This window comes from Mus caroli, unplaced genomic scaffold (assembly GCF_978045245.1).
Source record: "Mus caroli unplaced genomic scaffold, Mus_caroli_1 scaffold_8, whole genome shotgun sequence".
Classification (NCBI taxonomy): domain Eukaryota; kingdom Metazoa; phylum Chordata; class Mammalia; order Rodentia; family Muridae; genus Mus; species Mus caroli.
In genome coordinates this window covers 102,656,534-102,683,652 of record NW_028227263.1, presented here as the reverse complement: position 1 = coordinate 102,683,652, position 27,119 = coordinate 102,656,534, and the positions used below count along the sequence as shown (strand labels likewise).

The 27,119-nt window shown below is 54.6% G+C and overlaps 2 protein-coding genes across 14 annotated transcripts in view; one reads left to right on the top strand and one right to left on the bottom strand.

Annotated features, from left to right (window-relative positions):
• Positions 1-1,750: 1,750 nt before the first annotated feature.
• Kcnc3 (potassium voltage-gated channel subfamily C member 3) lies at positions 1,751-15,725 on the top strand. 9 transcript variants are annotated; one of them, XM_085841796.1, is made up of 6 exons: positions 1,751-2,623; positions 6,055-7,162; positions 8,449-8,478; positions 9,236-9,430; positions 11,799-11,858; positions 12,821-12,926. In XM_085841796.1, the coding sequence occupies exons 1-5, from the start codon at positions 1,751-1,753 to the stop codon at positions 11,813-11,815; spliced, it is 2,223 nt and encodes a 740-aa protein (XP_085697922.1). In that variant the 3' UTR covers positions 11,816-11,858; positions 12,821-12,926. The 9 variants fall into 9 exon arrangements, with proteins under 9 accessions (XP_085697922.1, XP_085697919.1, XP_085697921.1 ...); XM_085841793.1 differs by lacking the exon at positions 11,799-11,858 and having other exon boundaries at positions 12,821-15,725; XM_085841795.1 differs by lacking the exons at positions 8,449-8,478; positions 11,799-11,858 and having other exon boundaries at positions 9,239-9,430; positions 12,821-15,725.
• A 1,132-nt stretch (positions 15,726-16,857) lies between these two features.
• The window catches only part of Myh14 (myosin heavy chain 14), a 67,086-nt gene continuing 56,824 nt past the window's right edge, over positions 16,858-27,119 (bottom strand). For all 5 annotated transcript variants that reach the window (XM_021166764.2, XM_029479395.2, XM_029479397.2 and 2 more), the window contains 7 exons: positions 26,088-26,216; positions 25,435-25,523; positions 25,228-25,351; positions 23,287-23,495; positions 19,736-19,844; positions 17,701-17,873; positions 16,858-17,416 (listed from right to left, as the gene is read on the bottom strand). In XM_021166764.2, the coding sequence (XP_021022423.1) occupies positions 17,263-17,416; positions 17,701-17,873; positions 19,736-19,844; positions 23,287-23,495; positions 25,228-25,351; positions 25,435-25,523; positions 26,088-26,216 (987 nt within the window). In that variant the 3' untranslated portion in view covers positions 16,858-17,262. The remainder of the gene's footprint in view (positions 17,417-17,700; positions 17,874-19,735; positions 19,845-23,286; positions 23,496-25,227; positions 25,352-25,434; positions 25,524-26,087; positions 26,217-27,119) is intronic.

Sequence of the window (27,119 nt, the reverse complement as noted above, 5' to 3'; positions counted from 1 at the left end):
AGGAGGACAGACAAAGACAGCGGAGAAAGGTGACAGACACACATTAGCGGGAACGGGTCTGGAGACGGGAATACGAACCCGCGCAAAGCCTGCAGAGGAAGGCGAGGAGCCAGCGACCGCCGCAGCCCGTGACCCGCCCTCTTCGTTCCCGCAGGCGCCTCCTCCCGCTGCAGCCCCCGCCGCAGCCACTGCACTCGCGCACTGCCGGCCCTGCGCCTAAGACCGCCCAGAGGGCAGGGCCTACCCGCTCGGAGGTGTGAGGTCTCTCCTCTGGTTTCTCACTTTTCCCTCCATAACCCCGCCCCCTTCCCAATGGTCCCGTCTGACCTCGTGGCTGAGAGGCTGTTATCCGTGCTCCGGGTGTCGCTTTTTCCTGCATGCCTGGTCCCCACTCCTTTACCCATCTCTTGGCCCTTCTGTCTGCACTCTTTGTTGTCTACGCTTCATCCCCTTTCTTCCACCAGCTGGCAACTTTTGCCCCTTCCCTAAGACGTAGTGGACCTTCCTCCGGGGTCTCTAACAATGAATCTCTCTATTCCAGCCCACCCCCACCCCCGTGCCCAGCAATGAGTGTCCTTCCCCTAACAGGTATCTCATTTCCAGAACTCCATCCCACCAGCTTGGAGGCTTCTGGCTGCTCATTTTTAGCACCCCACTTTGCCATCCACTTACTAGTCGCATCTTCCTCTGGACTATTGAAGATGTTTCATATAAGATATAGACCCTGTCCATCTGCCTGTGTCTCCCATTCATCCGGATCCTCTTCGCCCAGGTCTAGCCCCATCTAACGAAGTCCAAGTTTGCAACATCCAGTTGGGCCTGGTGGTGCTCATCTGTCATCTCAGCTACTTGGGATGCTAATGTTGAAGCAGGAGGACAGCGAACCTAAGACCTCCCTCAACTCCACAACTTACAGCCTCCGCCCCTCCCTAGCTTTCATCCAGAGGCTTCCCAGGCCTCTCCTTCCTTCCTTGACCATAGCGTCCCAGTATCTTCCGCTTCGACTGTCTCCTGTGAGTTTTTTATTTAATCAAGTTCCAACTCCACCTCCAGTTCCCTTGTACCGCCCCCACCCCAGTTGAGACCCTCCCCCTTCATTGTCGCGGCCCAATAAGGATTGTTAATAATCTCTTGGGCTCGCTGCATCCAATCACTCCTACTTTCCCCTTCATTTGCCTTTTCAGTGCAGGTACCGCCTGCCCGGGCTCTAGGCAATTTGTTTTCTTTTTGTCAGCTTCTCTTGTTGTGACTTCTTTCTCCCCCCACGCCCCCAACCCGTTCCTCACCCCCACCCCCACCAGAATTGATAGGCCTTTTTTTTTTTTTTTCGAGGCAGAGTCTCATGCAGCCCAGGCTGGCTTCTATTTCACTTTGTAGCATGACCTTGAACGCCTGATCCCCCTTCCTTCACGGTACCTGGCTCTTTCCCATACCTGGCTCTGAGGTCTCCATTTTCGCTGTGCTGCTGAGTTAGGCATTTTTAGGGTCCCCTTGACGCCCCGCCCTCTCCTAGGTAGGATCCAATCCCTGAGCTTTCTGTGCAACCCCACCTCCTCTAGCTAGGCTAGGTCGGAGTCTGCCTAGCCGTGGCCCCGCCCAGTCGCTCAGCCCAATCAGCTCGTGCCCTCCCTCCACCTGCCCAATCACACCCTCCCATCCATTCATAGCCTCCTACTGTCCAATCACGTCTGCCTCTCTACCCGGGCCCCGCCCCCCAGCCCCTGCCCCCCCAGCCCCGCCTCCCTGTCCAATGCTCAGTTCAGTGTGCGTCTGGTCGTTCCGCGGGAGCCAGGGGACCGGCAAGCAGCAGCCTCAGCCGGTGCCAACGCCGCAGCCGCCTGAGTCCTCACCGCCGCCTCTGCCGCCGCCGCCGCAGCAGCAGTGCGCTCAGCCCGGCACTGCCGCCTCCCCGGCGGGTGCCCCGCTTTCCTGCGGGCCTGGGGGCCGGCGTGCCGAGCCATGCCCCGGGCTGCCGGCGGTGGCCATGGGGCGGCACGGCGGCGGCGGCGGCGACAGCGGTAAGATCGTGATCAACGTGGGCGGCGTGCGCCATGAGACGTACCGCTCCACGTTGCGCACCCTGCCAGGGACCAGACTGGCCGGGCTGACCGAGCCCGAGGCGGCCGCGCGCTTTGACTACGACCCGGGCACGGACGAGTTCTTCTTCGACCGTCACCCGGGCGTCTTCGCCTACGTGCTCAACTACTACCGCACCGGCAAACTGCACTGCCCGGCCGACGTGTGCGGGCCGCTCTTCGAGGAGGAGCTGGGCTTCTGGGGCATAGACGAGACGGACGTGGAGGCCTGCTGCTGGATGACCTACCGCCAGCACCGTGACGCTGAGGAGGCACTGGACTCCTTCGAGGCCCCGGACTCCTCGGCCAACGCCAACGCCAACGCCGGAGGCGCGCACGATGCGGGACTGGACGACGAGGCGGGCGCAGGAGGCGGCGGCCTGGACGGGACAGGCGGCGAGCTCAAGCGTCTGTGTTTTCAGGACGCGGGCGGAGGTGCCGGAGGACCTGCCGGGGGCGCGGGCGGCGCGGGCGGCACCTGGTGGCGGCGCTGGCAGCCCCGTGTGTGGGCGCTTTTTGAGGACCCCTACTCGTCGCGGGCTGCCAGGGTGAGCGCGCTCTCCGAGCACTCCTAATTATCCCAACCGCTCTGTTTCCGGAGCACTCCATCCCGTGTCCCTCCTCCTCTTGAGTCCTCCAGTTCTCTAGAAGCCCTTCCTCCTTGCAGCTGGAGTTCCCTGCACCCTTGCAAACACACCCCTCTCTTTAGACCACCCTTCCAAGGACACCTCCCGAAAACTTCAGCGTCCCTGGGACCTTCTAAACCCCAACTCGCTGCTGCTTCTAGTCATCATAGATCCTGGGGAACAGCTTCCTAGCTGGATTTCCCTGACAGTCCCACCCCGCCTTTCTCACACACCTTCTGAGACCTTTGGCAGGTCCCCAGAATGTCCTCAGCCTCTCCAAAACTTCCCCCACTGTCCCTTGAACACTCCAAAGCCATTTTCTTATTCCCGATCCTCAGTGCCCCAGGTCTCACCCCTCTTCAGACCCTCTGAAGTTCCATCTCCATCTCTCCCTCCTTGGAGCCCTCCCTCATTCTCCCTGGGCCCAACTCCTAGATCTGTTTTTCTCTCAACTTTGGGCCTCCTGGCTGTTTGTGATCTTCTGCTCTTAGCTCTCGAAGTTCTAGAAGATCTCCGCCCCCCAAGGAACTCTCAGAGCCTTCTGAACCTCCAATCTACTGGTTCTAGTCAGGACAGTTTCCCACAATCTAGCTGAGTGTGTGCTGGGGGGTGGCATCTTCCTTTCTAAACCCTCAAATCCTTCACCGTCTTTACCAGCCTCCTGCAAAGGACTTCCTCCCTCGAGTCCAGCAGGTTCCACTCCTGTGTCTTCAAAAGAGCCCTATGTTATACTTATCCGCTCCAGTATCCCCAGTATGTGTCGTCCCCCCCCCCCACCGAATTGCTCACAGTTCGTATATCCTTCCCTCCAACTGCACACCTACCCTGTGTCTCAGGGATTAATTTAATTTCCATTCCTTCTTCCCCGGTTACTTTCTCATTTTGTCAAGTGACTTTCAGAAGTTTGTGTCACCTCAAATCCAAGTCATCAACCCAGAAATTTCTCAGTTCTCACCCCAACTCTTCCTGGGATAGCTCAACCCGCAGGGTTCTCCTCTCCCAGCCTTGCTCCCCTCACCCCATCACCCCCACTTCCCCACACCCCCTACCATCACTCTTCTGTTTGCTTCCCCTGGTGTAAACCCAGAACCCTCCCCGGTCCTCCTCTCTTCTCCACCCTCTCCTTTCTTAGAAACCCCAGAGCCCCTCAAAGAGCTCTCCCGGAAGTTTGTAAGCCTCAGTAACTTCCCAGGCCTCATGAAGACTCTCTTGATAGCTCTGGTCATAGGTTTTTTCCCCCTCTTCCTGAAACTTCCTTTGGGCCAAGAGACCCTGGAACGAGGTATGTGGGAATAGCTTGGGGGTGAGTTCAGGGAAAGAGGGGGCATTAGCAAAAGTGGGTAACGGGAGAGCTATTCTCCACTCGCCCCCGCCCCCCACCGTGCTGCGTCCTGGGCCAGGAAGGACGCTGAGCCGCAGTGCCGCATTCGTACTGCGGGGGGGAGGGGGGAACAAAGTGGGGGGAACGGAGGCTTCACATAAAGTTTAGTCCCTGAGAAGCGCTGAATTGGCGACATTTGGGGTTGAGTTGGGGGAAGGGGAAAGTAAGAGGGTCAGGAGGGACATGGCCCCAGATGCTCCTTTGGGCCTCTGAGCATCTCCTCCCCCATTCGATGGCCTGAGTAGTCCTTCATTCCTTTGACCCCATTGAAGGGTGCTGAAACAGAGATAGATCCTTTGGGTAACAGTCAGATTAGGGGTTGAGAATTGCTATGAAGGTTACTCATTTATTTATTTGCACCGTTTTTTAAAATTATTTATTTATTTGAGTATCTATTGTGTGCCGGTACTTTCCAACCTCCAGGTGGACCTTCTTGCAAGTTGGGACCGTAAACCACCTCCAAGCTCAGGGTCCAGTCCTTCTGGCTCCGCTTTCTTTTCCTTCTTACAGAGCCTTGGTACCCCTCCATACCCTCTGCTTAAGGGTCACTCCCGGGGAAACCAACCCTGCACCTGTGCGCTGTAGTAGCTGCCCACCCTTCCGCGGGTCCCTGGGAAGGAAGGGGTTACGCAAGTTGTAGGATAGGTGGCCTCTAGCCATGAAGCCTAAGCCATAGGCACTGCGGCTGCGCGCTGACTTGCGGCGCTTTAGCCTGGAAGGAGTTAAGGCATTCAGAGCACTGCGGCTGCGCACTGCGGCTGGGGGAGCTGTCCATGGTTCTGGCCGCCTCGCGCCCTCCTCCGGGCCGGGTCGACCCGCCTCCACTGCAGTGCTGCAGCCTGCGGGTGGGGGAGGGGAGGCTCCGGGCATGCGCTCTGCAGAGGCCTCTGGCCTCTTCTCCACTGCGGAGAAATCAAGTAGGTGGTCTACACTACTGACCACTCTCCTAACCCTACCCTAAGACCCAGGGCCTACTCACCGCCCAGTTGTTGGGACTCTGGCCCATAGTCTAGGCCCCTGAATTTATCTCTCCAAAACCATAACCCGTCTCCATCCACAAGGCTTTTCGTTCCTCATTTCTCTTTCTTCTCCTTAGCCTGTACCCAGTAAAGCCTTACCCCTACCGCTTCCAAACATCCTTGAACTGCCCCCCCCCCCAGGTCTCTGTTTGCAGTGGGATACTGACAATGAGGTTCTTAGATCCTAGCCATTCTCTGACCCCCCTCATCCTTGCCCCCCACTAACTGATCACCGTACCCTAGTAACAGCTCGGATCTCACTGTGTTCTAGGCATTCAGCCAAGCACTGTTTTTGGAAGCAAGCCCTCTGTACACTCACCAAATCTTCATAACAATTCCATTAAAAAACAAAATACAGATTCAGAAAGCTTAACCCTTGCTCCAATTTGACCAATTCAAACCCAGGTTTTTGAGCCGGGCTTAGTGGCCTGTTATCCCAGCTACTCAGAAGACTGAGTCAAGAGGACTGTAAATTCAAAGCCATCCTGGTTAAGTCAGAGACCCTGTCTCAAAATAAAGAGGGCTGGGAATGAGTCTGGGGCATAGCGCTCACCCACATGCATCAGGCTGTCATGGCTAGTGTCCCCCGTGTCGCCACCTGCCCTCTCCCTTCCCCAGCTCCAGGCTGAGAACCAAACCTCTGAGACATGGGCAGTGTTGTATTCTTTCTCATCCCCACCTGAGAGTAGAATATTTGAATCCTTCTGGGGAACCCTGATACAGAACCCAGAAAGGGCTCTTTCCCTGGGTCACTGTGGCAAGCTCCTGCCCTGAGCCTCTGTTCCTGTCTCAGAACTGATTGCTAGAAGTAGCGGAAGCATTAAATGGGAACGCTTGGATTCTCGTAGGATTTGGGTCCTGAAGTGGGGACCGCGAGGCCACCACCAAGTTCTTTAGAAGCCAGTGATACAAACAAGTCAGTCACCCCCATTCTCTTTCCCGTCCCCCTGCAGTATGTGGCCTTCGCCTCCCTATTCTTTATTCTCATCTCCATCACCACCTTCTGCCTGGAGACACACGAGGGCTTCATCCACATCAGCAACAAGACGGTGACGCAGGCCTCCCCAATCCCTGGGGCTCCCCCGGAGAATATCACCAACGTGGAGGTGGAGACGGAACCCTTTTTGACCTACGTGGAAGGCGTGTGTGTGGTCTGGTTCACCTTTGAGTTTCTTATGCGGGTCACCTTCTGCCCAGATAAGGTGGAGTTTCTCAAAAGCAGCCTGAACATCATCGACTGTGTGGCCATTTTGCCCTTCTACTTGGAAGTGGGCCTGTCAGGTCTCAGCTCCAAAGCTGCCAAGGACGTGCTGGGCTTCCTGCGTGTCGTCCGCTTCGTGCGCATCCTTCGTATCTTCAAGCTGACCCGTCACTTCGTGGGGCTGCGTGTGCTGGGCCACACGCTCCGGGCCAGCACCAACGAGTTCTTGTTACTCATCATCTTCCTGGCTCTGGGGGTCCTCATCTTTGCCACCATGATCTACTATGCCGAACGCATCGGGGCTGATCCTGACGACATCCTGGGCTCCAACCACACCTACTTCAAGAACATCCCCATCGGCTTCTGGTGGGCTGTGGTCACCATGACGACACTGGGCTATGGAGACATGTATCCCAAGACGTGGTCTGGGATGCTAGTCGGGGCACTGTGTGCCCTGGCTGGTGTGCTGACCATTGCTATGCCCGTGCCTGTCATTGTCAACAATTTCGGCATGTACTATTCACTGGCTATGGCCAAGCAGAAATTGCCAAAGAAGAAAAACAAACATATCCCCAGGCCCCCGCAGCCTGGCTCACCCAACTACTGCAAGCCCGACCCCCCGCCTCCACCCCCACCACACCCCCACCACGGCAGCGGTGGCATAAGCCCACCGCCGCCCATCACCCCTCCTTCCATGGGGGTGACTGTGGCCGGGGCCTACCCACCTGGACCCCACACGCACCCCGGGCTGCTCAGGGGTGGTGCTGGGGGCCTGGGAATCATGGGATTGCCTCCTCTGCCAGCCCCTGGTGAGCCCTGCCCATTGGCTCAAGAAGAGGTGATTGAAACCAACAGGGCAGGTGAGGCTGGGGCCAGGACTGGAGGTGTGGGGAGATCTGGGGGGGAGGTGGCAGGGTTGGAGGGGATGCAGGGGCAGGGTTTCTTAGGTACAGGCAGAGTCGGGTGGGAAGCAACAGAGCAGACAGAAAGGACAAATGGCTAGAAGGCTGGAGGGGAGACACAAGGAGCCACAGAAACAGGATTCCATGTACAAGAGCTTGTGAACACAGATTTCAGCCAGGCTGCTCTCAAAGGCCCCTGGTTAGGAGCAGCAGAGTGAGGGTCTTTGGAGAAAGAGATTCGGTAACCCAGGTGTGATGGTGCATGCCTCCTATCCTTTGGAGGTACTTGGTACCTCCCACACTTGGAGATAGAGGCAGGAGGATGAGGAGTTCACAGCTAGCCTGAGTTACATGTTCCTGTCTGAAAAATCATGGTTAGAACAAAAGTGGAGAGGAGAGAGGAGAGAAGGGCTTGGTGGCATTCCCCTGTAGTTCCAACACTGGGGAGGCTGAGGCAGGAGAGTCTACACGTGTTTGAGGCTATCTTGGGCTACATATACACAAACAAAAGATTTGAGTGGCTTCCTGAGCTACTAGTTCACGTCGGTTCTTAGAGACACTCCCGTAGCTATTTGAGAAGGCAAGGGAAGAGAGGGAGAGATAGAAAGAAAAAAGAAATGAGAGCCAGGCATGGTGCCTGTAATTACAGGATGGAAGAGGAAGAGGCAGGATCAGGAGTTCAAGGTTAGTGTAAGTTACAGGAGACCTTGTCTCAAAAAGAAAGGGGCTCAGGGTAAAACACAGCGGGTCTCACGTGACTCCTAGGAAGGCTACAGGCAGGCCTGGCTACCATCACAGTCCTGAGAGCCAAAGCCCGGGGGTCGGGGGAAGGAACAGTCAGTCACTCCAGAGAGGGAGTCAGGCAGCCTGGAGGATAGAGGTCAGGCTCTGCCTACAGGAAGGCAAGAGGGAGACACAGGCCAAGGCCAGCAGAGTCAGGGTGCAGGGCTGCCAGGCAGGGTCTGCAGAGGGCAGCGGGGGACACTGGGGATCTCGGAGAGTTCTTATAAGAGAAGAGACAGCCAGGTCTGGTTGAGCACACCTGTTATCCCAGCATTTGGGAAGCTGAGGCAGGACTGTGAGTTCAGAGCTAGCCTGGACTATAGAGCGAGATTTGTCTTAAATTTTTTTTTTTTTTTTAAATAAGGAGACAGGCCAGGAAGAGGAGGGAGGAGAGGAGAAAACTAGCAGTTGCGCCTGATTTCTCGGGTTGTGTGTGTCCTGGGGGACTCTGTTTTTTGCAGGCAGTGACTTGGGTGTCCTGGAGGAAGGAGGTGAGTGCCCCCCCCTCCCCCCGCCGGGCCTTAAGTAGGTCAAGAAAATGAGCTAGTCTGCCTGGCCCCCCATCTTGCTCCCTTAGCCACTGACCCAGTTTTCCATCCATTAAAAATAGCTCAAGTCAGAGCCTAGGGGACCCCCACCTCACCCTCCCTCACCTGTCACCTTCCCAGCCCTTCCCCATCCTACCCTTTGCAGCACCCCGGACTTGTCCCTAAGCAACCACTTTGAAACCCGTGACATCCTCTCTGCCCTGCCAGTGCTCTGCACCGGAACACTGATGACTGTGCCCTGCGCCCACCCTTTCTGGGTTTTTGTTTTTCTTTTTGGAGGGTGGGATCGGGTGTGAGGTGTGGGATGGGATCTCACTATAGAGCCCAAGTTGGCCTCAAACTCGGAATCCTCCTGACTCAGCTTCTTGAGTGATGGATGACAGGTGTACACTACCATGCCTGGCTTGCAGTAGCCCCAGCCAACCTGCCAGTAGCAAGCACGGCACTCTAGTCTCCTTCTCTGGTCATTCACATGTTCACACCTGACTGCCTCTCCCTAGCACTCACCTCTGCTCTTTAGCCAGCCACTGTCCACACTCTCAGTTGCACTTGCCTTCCCTGCCTCTTAGCACCGCACCCCACACCCCCAGCCATGGCACCAGCAACCTTGTTGTACCCCACGCCCCCAGGATCACTCGAATCTCCATCACTGTCACCGTCCACCTTCAGTTTCTCTCCTCTCTGGCCTCTCACCCTGCAGTAGACCCCCGTCCCAATGGAGACCCTGCGGCAGCTGCACTGGCCCATGAGGACTGCCCTGCCATCGACCAGCCAGCCATATCTCCAGAAGACAAGAGCCCGATCACTCCCGGAAGCCGGGGTCGCTACAGCCGGGACCGAGCTTGCTTCCTTGTCACAGACTATGCCCCTTCCCCTGATGGCTCCATCCGAAAAGGTGAGGTGCCCTCCAGGGGCTCCCCGGAGACCCTTCCTCTCTCCCAGCCCACGGGAGGAAGGAGAGGGGGTGGGGGAGGCGCTGGACTTCCCTCTATTCTGCCCCTCAGCCCCAAACCACCTTCTTCCCTATCCTCCCTCACCTTGAGCCCCAAGGTTCCTCACCTGTCTTTATTTCATCTCCATCTCCCCCACCCGCCCTGACTCTCTGGCCTCTTCCCTCATCCCCAGCCACTGGTGCTCCCCCACTGCCCCCCCCATGCTGGCATAAGCCAGGCCCCCCAAGCTTCTTGCCCGACCTCAACGCCAACGCAGCAGCCTGGATATCCCCCTAGTGGACGAGCCCCTTCCCCCCCAGGGTAAGTAGTTCCTCTCCATGGCCCCTCCTGACTCCCCTTCCTTCTGTACCTCCAACTAACCTCTCTGAGAACATGCTCTCTCCCACTGACCAAGACCCTCACCCATGGTGAACAGCTGTACCCAGTTCCTGACACCGACTCCCACTGTCACCCCAGGATTTGCCTAGTCCTTACACTCCAGAACTAACCCTGCCCCAACTCCCACCTCTGACTCACTCACCTCACCCCCACCCCACCTCTGACCCTACCCCCACCTGTCTGCGCCCCTCTCTGGTCATTATTTTATCCAGTCACCAGGGTGGTTTATGGACATTCCTAAGTGCAGGATGGAGTGAGACCGGAGAGTTCTCCCTGATCCTAAGAGCTGGGTTCAACCTGAGCAGACTTAGTTTCCCAGGGGTTTCTGATGGCCAAGCAGAAAGCAAATAGACATATCAGGGGAGAGATGAAGAAAGTAGGGCCATGCCAGGGGCTGGGAAATGGGATGAGAATCTCGGGACAAGAGGATGGGAATCTAGCTGGGACCAGGTCTACGGAGATGAAAGAAAAGGATGAAGAGTCAGAGGTCAAGGGTCAGTCAAGGATAGTCAAAGCCAGGCGTGATGGTACACATCTGTAATCACCCTTGGATGCTGGGGCAGGGGGATGGTGAGACTGAAGCTAGCCGGGGCTAGAAAACAAGACCCTGCCATCCCAAATGTCTTGTCTTAACCACTACACTTTGGGGTGATTTGTCATGCCACAAAGAGGCCCCACCATGAGGAGCAAGGAACTTTTCTAGCAGGCTCAGGTTCTCTTTGCCCAATTGTGACCTGTCCTCTCAGTGTGGGCAGGCCTGACTGTGGGTAGGCACCACCGCAGCCAACTCTGAGAAAGTGACATGAAAACTGGGTGAAGAGGAGATCAATCAGGAAGGACAAAAGGACAAGTGCATAGGCTCAGAGGCTGAACACACTGGTGGGGCGAGGGTGGTGGTGAGAGGGGGGGATGTCATGATAGAACTGGGGAAGGCATGCAGAGAGCATTGGAAGGCAGCTCAGTGCTAGGTGAGGCCAGCTTCTCCCAATGAGTGATAAGCAGACTGAAGGTGTGTGGTCTACTTCTAGAAACAACACAGCACCTTCTTCCAAAATAGAATCCCATGAAGAATCCCTGCTCTTAGCCGCAGGGCACGCTACAGTCCGTCCCAAGACTTGGGAAGTCTCAGGAAAGGCCAAATGAAAGCGCCATGTTCCACAGACCTCAGGGAAGCAGACAGGTGTGAGAGAAAGCCTAGGGTCCTAGCCCAGCCGGTCCATAGCCTCCCTCCACCCTCCCCCAGCCCTCCATGCCCATCTCATCACTCCTCTCCTCCCTCCTCCCATCTCACCCCACCCCCTCGCTTGAACCTAGACCTCTATTCCTCACCCCTACCCTGAGGGGCTCCTGGTGGGATAGAGGGTAGAGTGGAGTAAGTGGGGAAAGCTGGGGATCCCAGTTGGGTGGACAAGGCCCTTGCTTTTCTTGCATATGATACCAAAATCCATTCATTGAACTCAAATGATGGCCAGAGCTGATGGGGCTGACTGTTCTTTGCCCCAGTGTAATGTCTGTAATGTCCGTACCCTGTCCCCACCTGTCACGCCCCCCTTCCCTCCCTCCTGGCCTATCCCCATTCATCCCCCCCCACACACACACACCAACCTCTTATCCCCTTACCCAACCCCATTCCTTCCATCCTCGGTTGTCCCCCTTACCCAGTCCCATCCCTCCCATCCTTGGTCCCCCCCTTTACCCAACCCCACTCTTCCCATCCTCCATCCTCCCCTCTCCTAGCCACCCCGGAAGCTCCTGCCATATTTGATGTCTCTGGCTGCCCCCATTTCACCGCTCCCATCACCCCCCGGAAAACACCAGAGAGGAGGAAGACATCCCGGCGTTTCTCCGTCCCCCCAACAGTGAGCCTGTGTTGGGGAGCCCCCCATCTGCCTCCCATCCCCCATCCTTGACTCTCTGTATTTCTGTCCCCAGCTCTTGTCACCGCCTGAGACCTCGCGAGACCCTCGGGTTCCCCCTGTCCCTTCCCCCCAGGTTAGCAACTGGGAATGGTGGGAGGGAGTGTCCTAGAGACACTGGGCTTCCATTCCCCTCTAGATTCTCTCCTGCAGTTTGAGTACCACCCCCCAGCCTGGGATGCCTAGAGAAACCATTCTAGCCCCTGGAATTGGCAGAGCCAACAAAAGACCCCAACCACCTTTACTGGTCCTGATATGGAATCCCATGAGCTGTGTGACTTTACTGCTTCCTGTCACCAGCAGACCCCACCCAATTTTGAAAAACTACTTCATCCCACATCCTGGACCCTTGAAAGATGTCCATGCTGAGTTAAATGACTCGTGCCTGTTAGTCCAAGGCCACCTACCTACTGAATTTGAGCTCAGGTTGAGCTAAATATTGAGTTTGAGACCAGCTTGGGCTACAGAGTGAGGTTGAGGTCAGCCTAGGCTACATAATTTGAGTCCAGCCTAAGCTATCTAGGATGTTCTAGGCCAGCCCGGGCTACACAGTGAGCTCTTAGCACAAGGTCCTAAGGAATCCATCCCTTCCCCCATCCCTGCACCAGGCCCCCAGCTCCTTTCTGCGCAGCCCCCTCCACCAGCCGCTGCCTCCACCCCAGCCCCTGCCGTCCGCCCACCATCCCACCTCACCAACTGCTGCCTTTGGGCCTCAGACCAGGGGACCTTGGGGAGGGGGAGAAGAGGGGCGGGCATGGCTGGATGGGGAGGCTCAGTGGGCACCACCCGCCTCCTAATCCTGTCTCTCCCCTTCCCTGTGTCTGCACCTTTCTTGTGGATGCTGACTGACTCTCCGATCTCTTCACCTCTCTCCATCTCCTCGGCCCGCCCATCCCGCCTATCTCTGTGTTTCTGGGCATCTCTCTCCTCTCCATCCCTCTCTCTGCCTGTGTATCCCTGTTTGGGCTCTCTGTTGTATCCTCACCCTGGCTCCCATCCCCACGCCCCCTCCCACCCTTGTCTCTGCTCCTTTCCCAGGTTACGAGAAGTCCCGCAGCCTGAGCAGCATTGTGGGCCTGAGCGGGGTGTCCCTGCGCCTCGCGCCCCTCGCCACTCCCCCTGGCTCTCCCCGGGCCACGCGCCGAGCTCCCCCGACCCTGCCCTCCATCCTCTAGCGCAACCCTCCCCCCCTGTGGGGGGACTGGGGGTGATGGGAAGGTGAAAAGGAGCTGGGAGTAGGGGTGGGGAAAGGGTTCTTTTTTTTTTTTAAAAAAAAAAAGTCAATAATATGCAAAAGAGATGATGCCAGCAGACACCCCCGGGGCCTCTCACTCCCCATACACTAGAAAACCCAGGATAGAGGGGGCAGGGCCGGAGCCTGTACCCCAACTCCCTCCCCCTCCCCAAAAAACAAAAAGCAAACCTCAGGTCTCCATGAGCCATAGGACACCCCTCCCATCGACTCCTGTAAATAACTAAAAGCTGATTCCATCTTGGGGCACCCACTCCAGTTTGCATGCCTTCCCGACCCCCTCTTCAGCAATAAGCCGCCAGGAGCTGTGTGCAAAGAGTTGGAGGGGAGGCTGCTGGGAGCCTCTAAGGTCGGAGCTAGCATTTTAGGGGTCTTCCTGGTCACCCGCCCCCCAAAGGGCAACCCACCCATCACTAATTGATTCAGGAAAAACAAAAACCTCTAGGAACACGTAGGAAAAGGAAGATAGGTTAATCAGCCGCAGCCCCGAGGAGCTCAGCTTGGGGGTTGGGGGGGTTCTGCCAGCTGCTCTTGGGCTTGGAGGACGCCAGCTGGTGCATTCCACCCACGCCCGCCTCCAGGGATCTGCTCCCTCTATTCGCTGCATGGACTTGGCCCTCCAGGCCCAGAACCCTCTACCCACTGCAGTCTCCACTCTATCCCAAGAGGTGAGACTATACCCTAGACTTAAGGAGACAGAACCTGGCATCCTGCACTCCCACACCCCACAGACTCCGGCGCCCCCCACTCCTCACCTCCATCACTCCATCCATCCCCCACTGGCCTGGACTGCACCACAGAGTTTTCCCACTCTTCCCTTGCACCTCCGCTCACTTCCAGCCTTCGGGGTCCTGACAGTCCTCAAGACCCTGACATTGTCTAGACATCCCTATATCCTCAAGCCTCCCCCAACCCCAGACGGCCCCAACTCCCTGACATCACACTCCTCTGTCCCCTGGCGCCTCTGGCACAAGACTTTCCCGGACAAGCTCCGTCTGTCTGATTCCAGAGAGCTCCCATCCCATTCCAGTATTGCTGTCTAGGCAGCCCCTTCCTCACCGCCCTCTCCCCCGCCCCGCCCCCCACCCCATGGTGCCAAAACACACTTTCTTCATGGCCACCAGAGTTTCCCAGAGCGTGGGACTCCCGTTCCCTCTTCGTGTGCTGAAGTTTGCAAAGTGCACAGACGACCAAGTGTTTTAAACTTGTGTGCTCTTTGCAGGCTCACACCCGGCTGCTGCGTCCTGGCTGCGCAGCAGTTGGGTGTTGCCACTGAAAGCAAGTCTAAGACAGGATGGGACCCAATGCTAAAAGCGCTTGCTTAATGTGCTAAGGTCCCAGGGTTCAAACTCCAGCAACCCCTCTTCCCCGACTGGTGGGCAATGAGGACATACCCACCTCGGCTAGGATCTCAGCCTGCCCTTCCCAGCTTCCTTGCCCACCACGTGCCACATTCTCGGATGGAAAACTTTCTCAAATCTCGTCTTGGCTCCAGGATGCTACCTCCCCCAAGCCCAGAGACCACACTGGTCCCAGAATCCTTAGCGAACTATCCCCTTTGGAGCTGGGTGGTCGGCAGAATTAGCAATCCCTTGTTCCCACCGCCTCAGGGAAACCTCCCGCTGTCACCAGAGTTGTCGGTGGGGGTGTCCTTGGGCCCAATTCTTGATGCAACAATTCCTATGCAAGGGACATTTTGAGTCCCTCCCGCACCCCCCGCCTTCCCTCGGGACCTTAAACCCTGGTGAGACAGGGGTTGAGGAGTGGGGTGGGATCTGGTAGGGGCAGGGCAAAGGGCTAGGGGACTCTAGACACCAGGGTATGGGCTGAGGACTCCTAATATTGCCAAAGGATTCAACTTATTTAACAACCCCTATTATCCCCGCCCCGCTGTCCCTCAAAAGAGACGAATGGGGCGGGGAAAGGGGTAAGAGTCCTTTTTGAAGGGTACCAACCACTTCCCACTGTTTCCCCCTGCTCTCCAGTTCCCTACACATATCCAGCTTTTTAGTTAAGCATTTTTAAAAAGCTACAGTCATTATAAACGTCTACAAAACGTGATTTTTGCCCCTCCACATCCCCCAATTTACCAAACAGTGTGGGATTAGGGGAGGGAGAGCCAGGTCCTGGTCTCCCTTTTCCCCACGGCCGCCAGGGTGCCTGCAACTGCACGCATGCGCTGCATGACGCGCCCCCCACATACACACGCATGCGTCGCGCACCCCTCCTGCGCTGGGGGGGGACGCGTGGACTTGGGGGCGGGGCGATGGGGAGGAATGATTGGCAGAGGGGAAGGGGGTCTTTCTGAGCTCAATGGCTCCTCTCCTTCCCCACACACTCACAGCAATAAGTTTCTCTACTTCTAGTGGGCGGACGGGCCTAGCCTGACCTGGCGCGGGAGGGGCTGGCCAAGGGGCGCTCTCAGGGATGGGGGCGGGTCCTGAGTCTGGGGGAGGGGAGGTCTGCAACTCTGGTGCTAATGGCGGGTCTTCCTGGCCCACCCGCAGGCAGGGAGGAAGGAGTCGGCAGGCTCCTCCCCCAAGCCTCCCCCACGCCCACCCAGGGTGCATGAACCACCCACGCAGAAGCTGCCGCATGTCAACCCTCCCCCCCACAAAGAAACAGTGTCATGCCCCTCCCCACCTGCCCTCCCACTCCCCAGCCCAATAAATGATACCTTTTCATTTACAAGTGGCTTTTCTCATTTGAGTTTGGGGTGCATAGAGGGAGCGTCTAGTGTGGGTGGGAACTGGGTTAGGTGGTACCGGCCTATCGTCCCTCTCAAAAGGTTAAGGCTGGGTGGGGGCGGGGCAGGGGGGAATGGCGGAAAAAAGTAAAAGGGGCTGAGAACAAAGTTTCCCAGAATCCCCCAGTGAGACACCGGGGTGCTGCTCAGCAAGCAGTAGAGACTGCCTAGCTTGCGGCAGGCTCTGGGTTCAATTTCCAAAGCTACAAAAATAAAACAACAAAAAGGTTACAAAGATGGCAGAGGTGCACTAGGGAACTGGCTAGGTTGGTTAAGTACTAGCATTAAGAACTAGTACAGTTAAGAGCTAGTACAGTTCAATCCTAGAACCCAGGTAGAAGTTCAGCATGGTAGAGTACATCTGTAATCAGTACTAGGGAGGTGGATGTGTGTGTGTGTGTGTGTGTGTGTGTGTGTGTGTACCAATTTAGCCAGTTGGTGAAATAGGTTTCAAGAACAGAACCCTGTCTCAAAAAAAAAAAAAAAAAAATCATGTGGAGGGGTCTAGAGAGATGGCTCAGCCATTAGGAGCCCTTGCTAATCTTGTAGAAGGCTGCACTTCTGCACCCAGTGTCCAGTAACTTCAGCTCCTGGGGATCTGATCTTTTGACCTCCTTGGGAACTGCGGCAAGCGCCTGACTTGGTTTCCTTGATAACAAATGTGAACTGCCCTCTTAACTGGAATATACGAGAGCACCAGTCTGTGCCCTGGAGTCCTAGGACACAGGGAGAGTGTGGGCATGCAAGGCGAATGTAAAAACCCTGTCTTCGCTTCTGGATGACCAACCCGAAAGTCAGAATGTGCGTGGCTTGGATCCTGCTTCAGACTTCCTGTGTCCCAGAGGCTAAGCTCAGCCTGTCTGTGCCTGTTTCTACTACTCTGAAAGGGCTAGGAAGATGTGCCTCTCTCGGCAATGCGCAAAGATGCTGAGGACACAATGGTTTGCCTAGCATACTGTAAGACACCTTTAATTTCTAGTGTATTGTAAGTGCCCTATCCCTGGGAAGGATCGCACTTACTACCGAAGCTGAAGAAATTCTTCATGCTCTGGGTCCCAATTAGAAACGCAGCCATGGTGAAGGGTCCAGCCAGTTTATTTCTTTAGTGTCTGGAGCATGAGGGGCCATGAGCACTACCCTATGAGCACATAGACACCCCCCTCCCCCCAAAAAGAGGGCAAGATACTGAGAGGGGATGGAAGCACCCTGCCTGCCCTCTCCAGGGGACAGGCCTGCTGAAAATAGGCGCAGACAGGACATTCTTGACATCCACGTTCAATTTTGTTTCTCAAACAAGAGAGACCATCATGGCCTCCCTCCCACCCAGCTCCTTGGTTTGGGGCCCCCAGTGGGCAAGGGTCCTGGGGTCCCAGGAGGGTTCATCAATGCCAAAAAGTGCCAGAGGACAGTGCCATTTCAAAGTGCAAACCAGGAGGGGCACTGGAAAGGGCTATGTCCTTGGGGCATCTAGGACAGACTGGATCATTGGGGTGTGGCAGGGGGCGGAGCCTCCGGCTCTTGGCCGGGTGCAGAGCCAGGTTCTGCTCCTTCAGCCTCTTCCTCGTCAGAAGCCACGCCCTCTTCCAGACGGAACACCTGGCGCACAGTCCGTGTGGTAAAAGTAAGTGGGCCACGCCTGTGGGAGGAGAACGTACAAGTGAGAGAGCCGGACAAAGATGCAGACCGAGATGAGAACACAGATGCAGAAAGGATAAGATGGAGACAGGAAAAGCTGCGATCCAAGGCTGGTAAATGGGCAAACAGGTGCAGAAGGCGGCACCTGAGCAAGATTGCAAAGCACAGGTGGAAAGACAGGGAGACCGCAGCTTCCTCCCCTCCTTAGGGTCCTATCCTGTGCTGGCCATCTAGGCCAGGTCCTGCACGCCTCTCCAGGGTGGTGCCAGCAAGTCAGTAGCTTACCGGAGCCTGTTCCTCAGCGTGGTCACCTCCCGGTTCATGGATTCTGCAGACTCAGTGACGTCCTCCAGCTCCCGCTGCAGCCGCCTCCGACCAGCCTGTGCCCGAGATGCCTCCTCCTCTGCCTCTTCCAGCTGCCTCTTGAGCTGCTTCAGCCGGAGGTTGCTTTTCTCCAGCTGGGTGGAGAGGTACGGGATCATCCCTATGGTGTCCCCCGTGCCTACTGCCACACACCCTATATTCCTCACACCAGCCCCGACCCTGCCTCAGTCTCTCCTTTACATGGCCAGGGTCATCTTGGGGGTGGAACAGCTGTGGTGACCTACTGAGACCTTTAGTTATGGCAACAAAGTATGCAGAAGACAGCTGGGTGTTGAGCAAGAGTGAAGGGGCTCTTAGCAATCCCACAAGGCGCAGGCAGGAAGTACCAGACCCTCTCAGTGAGATCTCCTGCTACACCCCCCCCCCACACACACACACACTCCATGGCCTGTGGTCTTTGGAATGCAAGATCTTTTAGGAGGCAGTCGGGAAATTGAGAGGGGTGGGCCTCTGGGGCTGCAGTGTTTGTGAGCCATCACTCATGCTGGGGTGGGGTGGGAGGTTTGGTGTCTGTGAGTCACTCCTGTTCCTATAAGTGACCCCGATAAACTCACTGGGTCACCAAGCTGTCCTGATGGAACTAGTTCCTTGGGCTGTTGGTGCCCTGTCTGGTATAAACCCTTGGATCCTTGGAAGTCACGTGACTGCACTGGAGAAGTACTGGCACACTTGGAGCTACCCCACCCCCCACAGCTCTCCCTCAGCTCCCCAAGACTGTCATAATTAAGACCAGCCCTAATATATTCTTCCTTATGTCCATGTGTCTGGTGAATTCCTTGGCCACACCATATTCACCCTGATCTGTGTAGACACTGCCACCTCTCCCCAGGGTAAGAACTGCCCTACTTTGCTGCCTCCCACTCCGCCAGACACTGGCTGCAAAACAGCTAATGTTCTTAAAATGTCTCCTGTGCTGTTGATGGTTTTGAGACAGGGTCTCATGTAGCCCAGGCTAGCCTCAAACCCACTATGCAGTCAAGGATGACCTTGAACTCCCGATCCTCCCGCCTACATTTCCCAAGTGCTGGGATGACAGATATGCACCATTATGCCCAGTTAGTTTATGTGTCATGTGACTTCATTTGTCTCATGTATCATAGGCTGGCCTTGAACTCAATATGTAGCTAAAGATGACCTTTAGAGATGAACTTCTGATGGTCTTGTCTTCACCTCCCAAGTGCACTGCTGGGTCGAAACCAGGGTCTTTGGTACATTAGGTAAGCACTCCACCAATTGGGCCACATCTCCAATCCCAACTTCATTTCTTATATTCTTCTCTATAGATATACTGACTCATTCTGCTCACTTCATTTCCTCCAGGCCTTTGAACTTCCTGCTCTTTACATCTGGCTATTCTACCCCTGTGAGGCCTTATTCACATGTCACCTCCTTAGCCCTTCTCAACATCCAGTCTGGACCAGGCTCTCCATTCCTGTATCTTCATTCTTTTTCTTCATAGCCCTCAACAGAGTCTGGCATTATCTTTGTCTGGTTGTATGCATAGTAGTTTTCTTAGGCCAGTAATATGAGCCCTGTGAAGACCAGGACCTTCAGGAAACGTGCCAGCACCTTACTACAAATGCCCAGCAATGTGCCTGGCACAAAGGCCATGCTCAATAATCATCTGTGTAATAAATAGCAAACAAGGCATAGCTGAGCTTTTAAGGACACAGAGATTCTGCCTGGGCATAGACCAAAATAGTCACATCTAGGCTCTGACGCCTACAAACTACAGGATCTTTTTCATTGTTGCTGGTGGTTTGAGAAGGTGGTCTCTCACTGTAATGTAGGCTATCCTGGAACTCATAGCAATCCTTCTGCCTCAGTTTCCACCATAACTTGGATGACCCACTGAGCCACCTGCCAGGCCAGGGTAGCTGTTATTTCCTGGTTTTGATCCCACTGGCTACTATTTGTGGCGATGTCATCTGCTCACCTGGTCCCGGACCTGATCAGCCACCCTGCGTTCTTCATCCACCTGAAGAACTACCTCCTTCAGCCGCTTCTCAGCTCTGCGCACCAGCTTGCCAGAGAGGATGCGCTCCCTAAAAAGAAGAAAAGTTAGTGGCCCAGGAAACCCTCTGTGATCACAGCACTGTGGGTGGCTGTCCCATCCTTGGGTCTCTTTCCTTTATCCTACCTTCCAGCTGCCTCCCACTCCGCCAGACACTGGCTGCAAAACAGCTAATGTTCTTAAAATGTCTCCTGTGCTGTTGATGGTTTTGAGACAGGGTCTCATGTAGCCCAGGCTAGCCTCAAACTCACTATGCAGTCAAGGATGACCTTGAACTCCCGATCCTCCCGCCTACATTTCCCAAGTGCTGGGATGACAGATATGCACCATTATGCCTAGTTAGTTTATGCAGTGCTGGGAATGAAGCCCAAGCCTTTGTGCATGCCAGGCAAGGACGCTACCCACTGAGCCCAGCCCCCAGCCTGCCTCTGGATGCAGAACAATTTGAATGCCCTCCATACTGAGGTGGAAATGCCAAACTGGAAATCAGGAATCACACCCAGACAAGCCTGTCTGGTCTGATTTTCTGTACAGCATATAAGGATCATGGGCATCACATCTATATAGATGGCAGCTGGGCATCAACAGATGCGAACCGTTGGTACTGTGGTCCATGGTGTCTCAACAGCCAGGGGATGCCTGCTGCACTGAACGTTCCTCATGTGTTGGGCTTAGTGGTGAAACTGATGAGTGCAGTGTTTCTTGACAGGTATTATGGGAAGTTCCCTGACAGGAAACTCAGCCTCTATCGCCATTGCTTCCTGCTTCATTTATTTATTTACGTGTGTGTGTTTGTGTGCACGTGTGTGTGTCCATGAGCTATGGAGGTCAGAGGACAGCTTGCAATTGATTCCCCCCTTCTGCCACGTGGGTCTTGGGAACTGTGTTTAGAACTTGGTGGCAAGTTCGCTAAGCCACCTTACCAGTTCTTTCTAACAAATGCTCATCTTTTGGCTGACTGTTGGGGGCACAGAGGCCCTTATGTACACAGATCACCAGTGAACCCAGAAATGTTAAGCACCCAGAAAGGCCTGCTTTCCTTTCCTGAAGGCTGGGGGTGGATTTGGTTAACTTCCTGGTGACCTTTTTGCTATCTGTGGTGGGAGACCTCACCCATCTTTTGCTACAGAGGCAGACCTCACCCAAATCCCCTGTAGTGATTACCCCAGACTTTCCTTCACTAGACCAGTATGTTTAGATCCCAGGTAAAGCCATCCTTTTTTTTTTTTTTGCTTTTCGAGACAGGGTTTCTCTGTGTAGCCCTGGCTGTCCTGGAGCTCACTTTGTAGACCAGGCTGGCCTCGAACTCAGAAATCCGCCTGCCTCTGCCTCCCGAGTGCTGGGATTAAAGGCGTGCGCCACCACGCCCGGCCCTAAAGCCATCCTTAAGGGAGAGGTCACATGCACCTTACGGCCGGTTGACCTCTATGCTATTGGTCAGAGACCACACTAGATCCTAGGCCTTTTAACTATAAAACCCTCCCTCGGGGTCACACATACTTTGTAAAGGACTTCAAAGTCACACCTTAAGCTTCATTGTGCACCTGGAGTAGGAATGATTCTTGCCTGCAAACCTTTTCCCAAATGGAGCTGTTTTAAATATGCTGACAGGGGCTGGTGAGATGGCTCAGTGGGTAAGAGCACCCGACTGCTCTTCCGAAGGTCCAGAGTTCAAATCCCACCAACCACATGGTGGCTCACAACCATCTGTAACAAGATCTGGCGTCCTCTTCTGGAGTGTCTGAAGACATCTACAGTGTACTTACATATAATAAATAAATAAATAAATAAATAAATAAATAAATAAATAAATCTTTAAAAAAAAATATGCTGACAAAGAGCAGTCTGGTATCAGCCTCCCCGAAGTCTGATCTAAGTTGACAAAGTCAGTCTGAGCCAGGTTTTCTCTCTCATGACTTTGCATGGTGTACTTCCCTGTCGGACGCCTGCAGGGACCCCCTCAGTTCACGTTTTCTTTTCTTTGGTTAGTTTTGTTTGTTTGCTGGGGTTGTTTTGTTTTGTTTTATGGGACAGGATCTCACTGTGTAGCCTTGGCTAACCTGAAACTCTCCATGTAGATTAGGCTAGCCTCAAACTTTCAGAGACCTATCTGCCTCTGCCTCTGGATGCTGGGATCAAAGGCATGAAGCACATGATAATTACTTCTGATTAACATGAGACAACACAGAATCAATCAAATGGAGAGAGTCTCAATGGTGGAGTGGCTAAATCAGGCTGGGCTGTGGGGCTTGTGTTGACTGTTAAATAATGTGGGAAGACCCAGCCAGCAAGTGAGCAGCATTTTCCCTGGGTTTGGGTGGACTGTGTAAAAGAGAAGCCGAGCAGAGCATAGACATGCTGGAGTATGGCTGTGACCGGCTGCTTCCGGCTCCTGCCTCCTTGACGTGCCCAAAACAACGGATTAGAGCCTACAAGCTGAATAAGCCTTTTCTCTCTTAAGTTGATCTTGTCCAGGTGTTTGTCATAGCAACAGAAATAAAACTATCACGGTGTGTGTGTGTGTGGAGGGGGGGGGTTGTCAGGGGACAACTTCAGGTGCCAAGTTCCCCTCTTCTGCCTTGTTGGAGGCAGGGTGTCTTAGTTCAGTGCTGTGTATACACTGTTAACTGGCTAGCAAGCTTGCCAGGATTTTCCCGTCTCTCCCTTCCATCTTGCTGTAGGAATGCTACATCACAGACACATGCTACCATGTCCAGCTGTTCTGTGGGTGCTGGGGTTTCAAGCTCAGGGCCTCCCACTTCACAGCAAGTATTTTACCCCCTGAGCCATCTCTCTAGACTGGCTTCTTGGCTCTATGAAGTGCTAACTACAACTGTAGCCATTCTGTGACCACAGGGAAATACACAGACATTGACCCAGAGCCCAGCATCTTGTTATGTAGGAAAAAGACATTCCTTTTTGTGATGGTTTGCCTGGGGTGGGGGATGAGGTCTCCACCCTTCCTGTTCCCACACCCTTGGCATGTGACTGAAGAAGCTGCTCCCATGTGGTTGTGTACATGTGTACACTTGAGCTATCACAAGACTTGTTCTGCTTATGGCTAGAGTGCCACAGTGCAAGCTCCCTTGCTATTGACAGTGTCCCTTATTCTTCCGACCCCAGCTCTGCCATGTAGGCAATCCTGGGTTAGCCTGCTGGAAGATGAGAGGCTGCGTGGAACAGAACCAAGTTAGTCTACACATCCTGGGCAAGGTCTTCCATGTGCATGAGCCCAAGGGAGCAAAACAATGTATCCAACCCTCCTACCACGAAAGATACACCAGACAGCCCAAGCAAGCCTAGCACAAAAGAATCTACTAGTTAGGGCCACATTTAGAACAATAAACTTCTTTTAAAGTCCCTAAGTCCTAGGGTACTTTGTTACACAGAAGTGGCTAGCTGCAATACTGTTGCATAGACCGTACTTTCCATGGACAGATTTACTTCCATGCCAAAGCATCCTCCCTCCTTGCCTGCTCTCCTGCTCCAGCTGCTCTTCTGCCTGGGCCAGTTTAGACTCTAGAGCAGCGATCAGCATTTTCTGCCTGGCTCGGGCTCCAGCATCCTCTTCACCCAAGCGGGCCCGCAGTTCCTGGATCTGCCGCTCCAGCTGCTGCCTTCCACTCTCGGCCTTGGCTGAGAAACTTCGTTCAGCAGACAGTTCTGTGGTGAGGGACTCAACCTGCAGCCAGGAAGAAGGTGAAAAATTGTGACGAATCTGGTGGCAACACCAGGAACCTCCTGGGACGAGCTGAGCTCCCTGTGTTAAATGCACAGCACAGAGCCTGGTGGTACCAAGAACTCAACAATAGTCCTTGAACAAGCCCAGGAACAGCAATCCTCACCAGACTGCACCCTGTACTTTATAATGAACAAGAATGTTTTAAACTTATTTAAATGTACTCAAAATTCTTTCAAATCTATTTAAATGTAGTCTTAACATTTTTATTTAAGATAGGGTCTCATGTTACTCAGGTTGACCTAAAACTCCAAATATAACCGAAGATGAGTCCTGATCATCCTGCCTCCACCTCCCAAATGCTGGGATGACAGGCGTGGACCACCACAGCTAGGTTCAGTTTTGCTATTTTAGTGAGTCCCAGAGATGGTCACAAACTTGCTTAAATGCTCTAAATTCGTGGCTGTGAACTGGACTATTTCAGGCCCTTCACACTCCCCTCTGCACCAGGGTCACCTGCAAAGCCCAGGAGAAGGAGGCAGGCTCTGGCCCCCGCCCGCCAGAGAGTCTGAGCCCTGGGTAGCACAGGCAGCAGAGACCATGGGTGGGTGGGGGGTGATCTGAGAAATGAGGCCTCCGTTCATAGCAGCTGGCAGATGTGTAGACTTGGCCCTGGCCCTAATAATAGCACCTCGACACACTGCTCGGAAATCACAGGGCAGCGGAAGACACTTCAGCCCAGGCTGATTAAAGATCTTCGCATCTCCGCCTCCCAGGGTACATTCATGAGCCCAGCAGCCCTCCTTTAGCCTTTAAAATTTTAATTGTAAATGAAAATGGTGACAGGGGTTGGCAAGAACTCAGTTGGTAGAGGGCTTGCCTAGGACACAAGGAGCCCTGGTTTCCCTGTTCAGCATAATTTGGTTTGGTGGCAAACGCCTATCATCACAGACAGAGGCAGGGGTCAGGAGTACAAGGTCATCTGCAGGCTACATAAAGAATCCCTGGCTACAGAAGACCCTGCCTCATACACTCAATAAGAAAAGAAGTGCCAGCTGGGCAGTGGTGACGCACACCTTTAATCCCAGCACTTGAGAGGCAGAGGCAGGCGGATTTCTGAGTTCAAGGCCAGCCTGGTCTACAGAGTGAGTTCCAGGACAGCCAAGGCTATACAGAGAAACCCTGTCTCAAAAAACCAAAACCAACCAACCAACCAAACAAACAAACAAACAAACAAAAGAAGTGCCCCATATTGGACCTGATCTGTTTTGCAAGAACACAAAAGTTCGCAGAGGATTGCTGTGACTTGAAGGCCCTATGAGATGATTGGTGGGAGGCTGACAATCGGAGCCCTATACTTCCACCTGCAGCGATGAGGTTCTGTTCTGGCTGAAGTGACAATGACAGACGAGGTGTGAAGCCATCCAGCCATACGCCAGTGCTTGTTTTTCGTAGCCCTGGCTGGCCTTGAACCTGTGACAGTAGCCCTGGCTGGCCTTGAACCTGTGACAATTCCCCTGGCTCTGGAAAAATTCTGAGGTTCCAGCTGAGCTTAGTTACTGTTTCAAGTCCGTCTAAGAGACTTCAGAACTGCCGACCAATCAATGAGTCAAGTCTTCCTAACTTTATGAAAACCCACATCAAAGGTCTTCGTATCCAGTGAATCTGAGAGCGCCCGGAGGCTGGGGTGGGGGAGGGGTGGGTCTGGCCGGCAGGGGATGCCTGCCGCGCCCACCTGTAGCACTAGCTTTCGGTAATGGTCCTTGAGCAGCTCCGAGTTGTTCTGTTCTTCCTCCAGCTCCTCTTCCAACTGGCTCAGTCGCCCCTCCAGCTGCCGCTTTTCCTCCAGGGTGGCTGCCCTAGAGGGTAGGGGGTGGCTTCAGAGGATAGGCCTTCGAGAGGAGACTGCCCGGTCCACAGCCCACGGCCCCAGGACACTCACTTGCTAAGATTGCCACTGGCCACCTCCTCTGCCATCTCGTCTCTGTCTTGCTGGGCCTGCCTCCGGGCTCGGTCTGAGGCAGCAAGTTCCTACAAGGACCAGTAGGAACAGAGGGCAGAGGGGTAAGGGGTCAAGACACTGGTGTTAACCCTTCTCTGTCCTTTGGCCTTTTCCTGCTGACTGTGAGCCTGTGAGCCTCACCCTTAAGGGAGCATTTTTCTTAGCGCTGGCCACCAATGCTCCTTCTCCATGTCTCTTATCACTGGGCCTCCTCCTACCCCCATGCTATCCACATGTCCTCCCTCCTACCCGACTGTGCCTTCTCTTCTTCTATGTCACCCCTGGGTCCCAGACTTTTTCTTCACTTCTGCCTCCTGCTCCTGACTTCTTGGCCCGTCTTCCTCGTCTTTCTAGGATTGGCCCTGGCAGCTCCTGCTCTGGTTCCCAATATCCCCCAGGACAAGATCCCCAACTCGGGAAGGCAGAAGGCACCGGGAGCCACGCCTACTTCCAAAGTCTCCCCTCCCAAAACCTCGTGGAAAGCCCCGCCCACCCACCCCCCGAACCTCCAGTTAAGCCCCGCCCATCCTCTAGGACCTCCAGTTAAGCCACACCCACGCCAGGCCTCCCACTAGAACCTGCCCACCTCTTACCTCTTGCAGACGCAGCACCTCAGCTTCCAGCCCCTTGAGCTTCTTCTCATTTTCCCTGCTCAGGGTAAACATCTCGTCGCGGGAGCTACGCGTCTCCTCTACCTCCCGCCACAGCTCCTTCATCTGGACCTGGGTAGGTGCGGGTTTAGTTAAGCTGCGTCTAGAAACCCACCCTTGAGGGAGCACATTACCTGCAAGCAGGGCCAGGGCGAGCAGGGGCAGCACAGAGCCCATTGTCTGCCTCAGAGCCCGTGCGTGCTGTGTGCCCTTGGGCCAATTCCACTCCTTCTCTAAGCCTTAGTTAACCTCTTCTTAAAGTGAGTCAGAATAGAATATTTAGCCTGCGGCTCTGTGGTCACTACCTAGGAGTGTGAGGAGAGGCCAACACAAACTTTTTCTCCACCCACGGGGAGTCCAGCACTGCTATGAGGAGCCAGTGATAAAGAAGATGGGCCACAGTGGTAAACCTTATTGTTATTATTACATGTCTGACGAAGGGGTTAAACAAGGGATCCTTTCTCTGGATGCTTGACCTGGCCCTTTTGCCTGCTACCCCATAGTAAGATACCACAGGCACCAGTCGGTTTAAATATCCTAGTATGGCCTAGGGGTGTGGTTCAGTGATAGAGCCCTTGACTAGAATCCCCCAGCGAAGAGCGGGGGCATGGCTCCTGGATAAAGCTCCTGCTTAGAATCGCCCAGAGAGAATTATTCAAGGCGCTAGGTTCCATCTTCAGTGGCACTAAATTTATTATCTAATTAAATGATGAGTTTAGATTTCAAAGTCTAGCACCTAAAATGAGTGAAACGCAAAGATAAAAAACAAACAAACACACATCAGAGGCCAGCATTTTCTAAGGCCACTAGTTAATCCAGCAACTGCTGCCAGTGAAGGTGATGGGACCAGACCTCCGATCCTGGATCCCTGGCCCCGCCCCCCCTCGACCCGCCCCCCCAGCCCTCCCACAGCTGCTGTTGAAGGTGATGGGACTCCGATCCTGGATCCCTGGTCCCTCCCACCCTCGACCCGCC

Coding starts and splice junctions, on each gene's coding strand:
- Kcnc3 (XM_085841790.1), top strand. CDS start 1,751: ATGCTCAGTTCAGTGTGCGTCTGGTCGTTCCGCGGGAGCCAGGGGACC. Junction 2,624..6,054: donor ACTCGTCGCGGGCTGCCAGG/GTGAGCGCGCTC, acceptor GTCCCCCTGCAG/TATGTGGCCTTCGCCTCCCT. Junction 8,479..9,235: donor GGGTGTCCTGGAGGAAGGAG/GTGAGTGCCCCC, acceptor CTCACCCTGCAG/TAGACCCCCGTCCCAATGGA.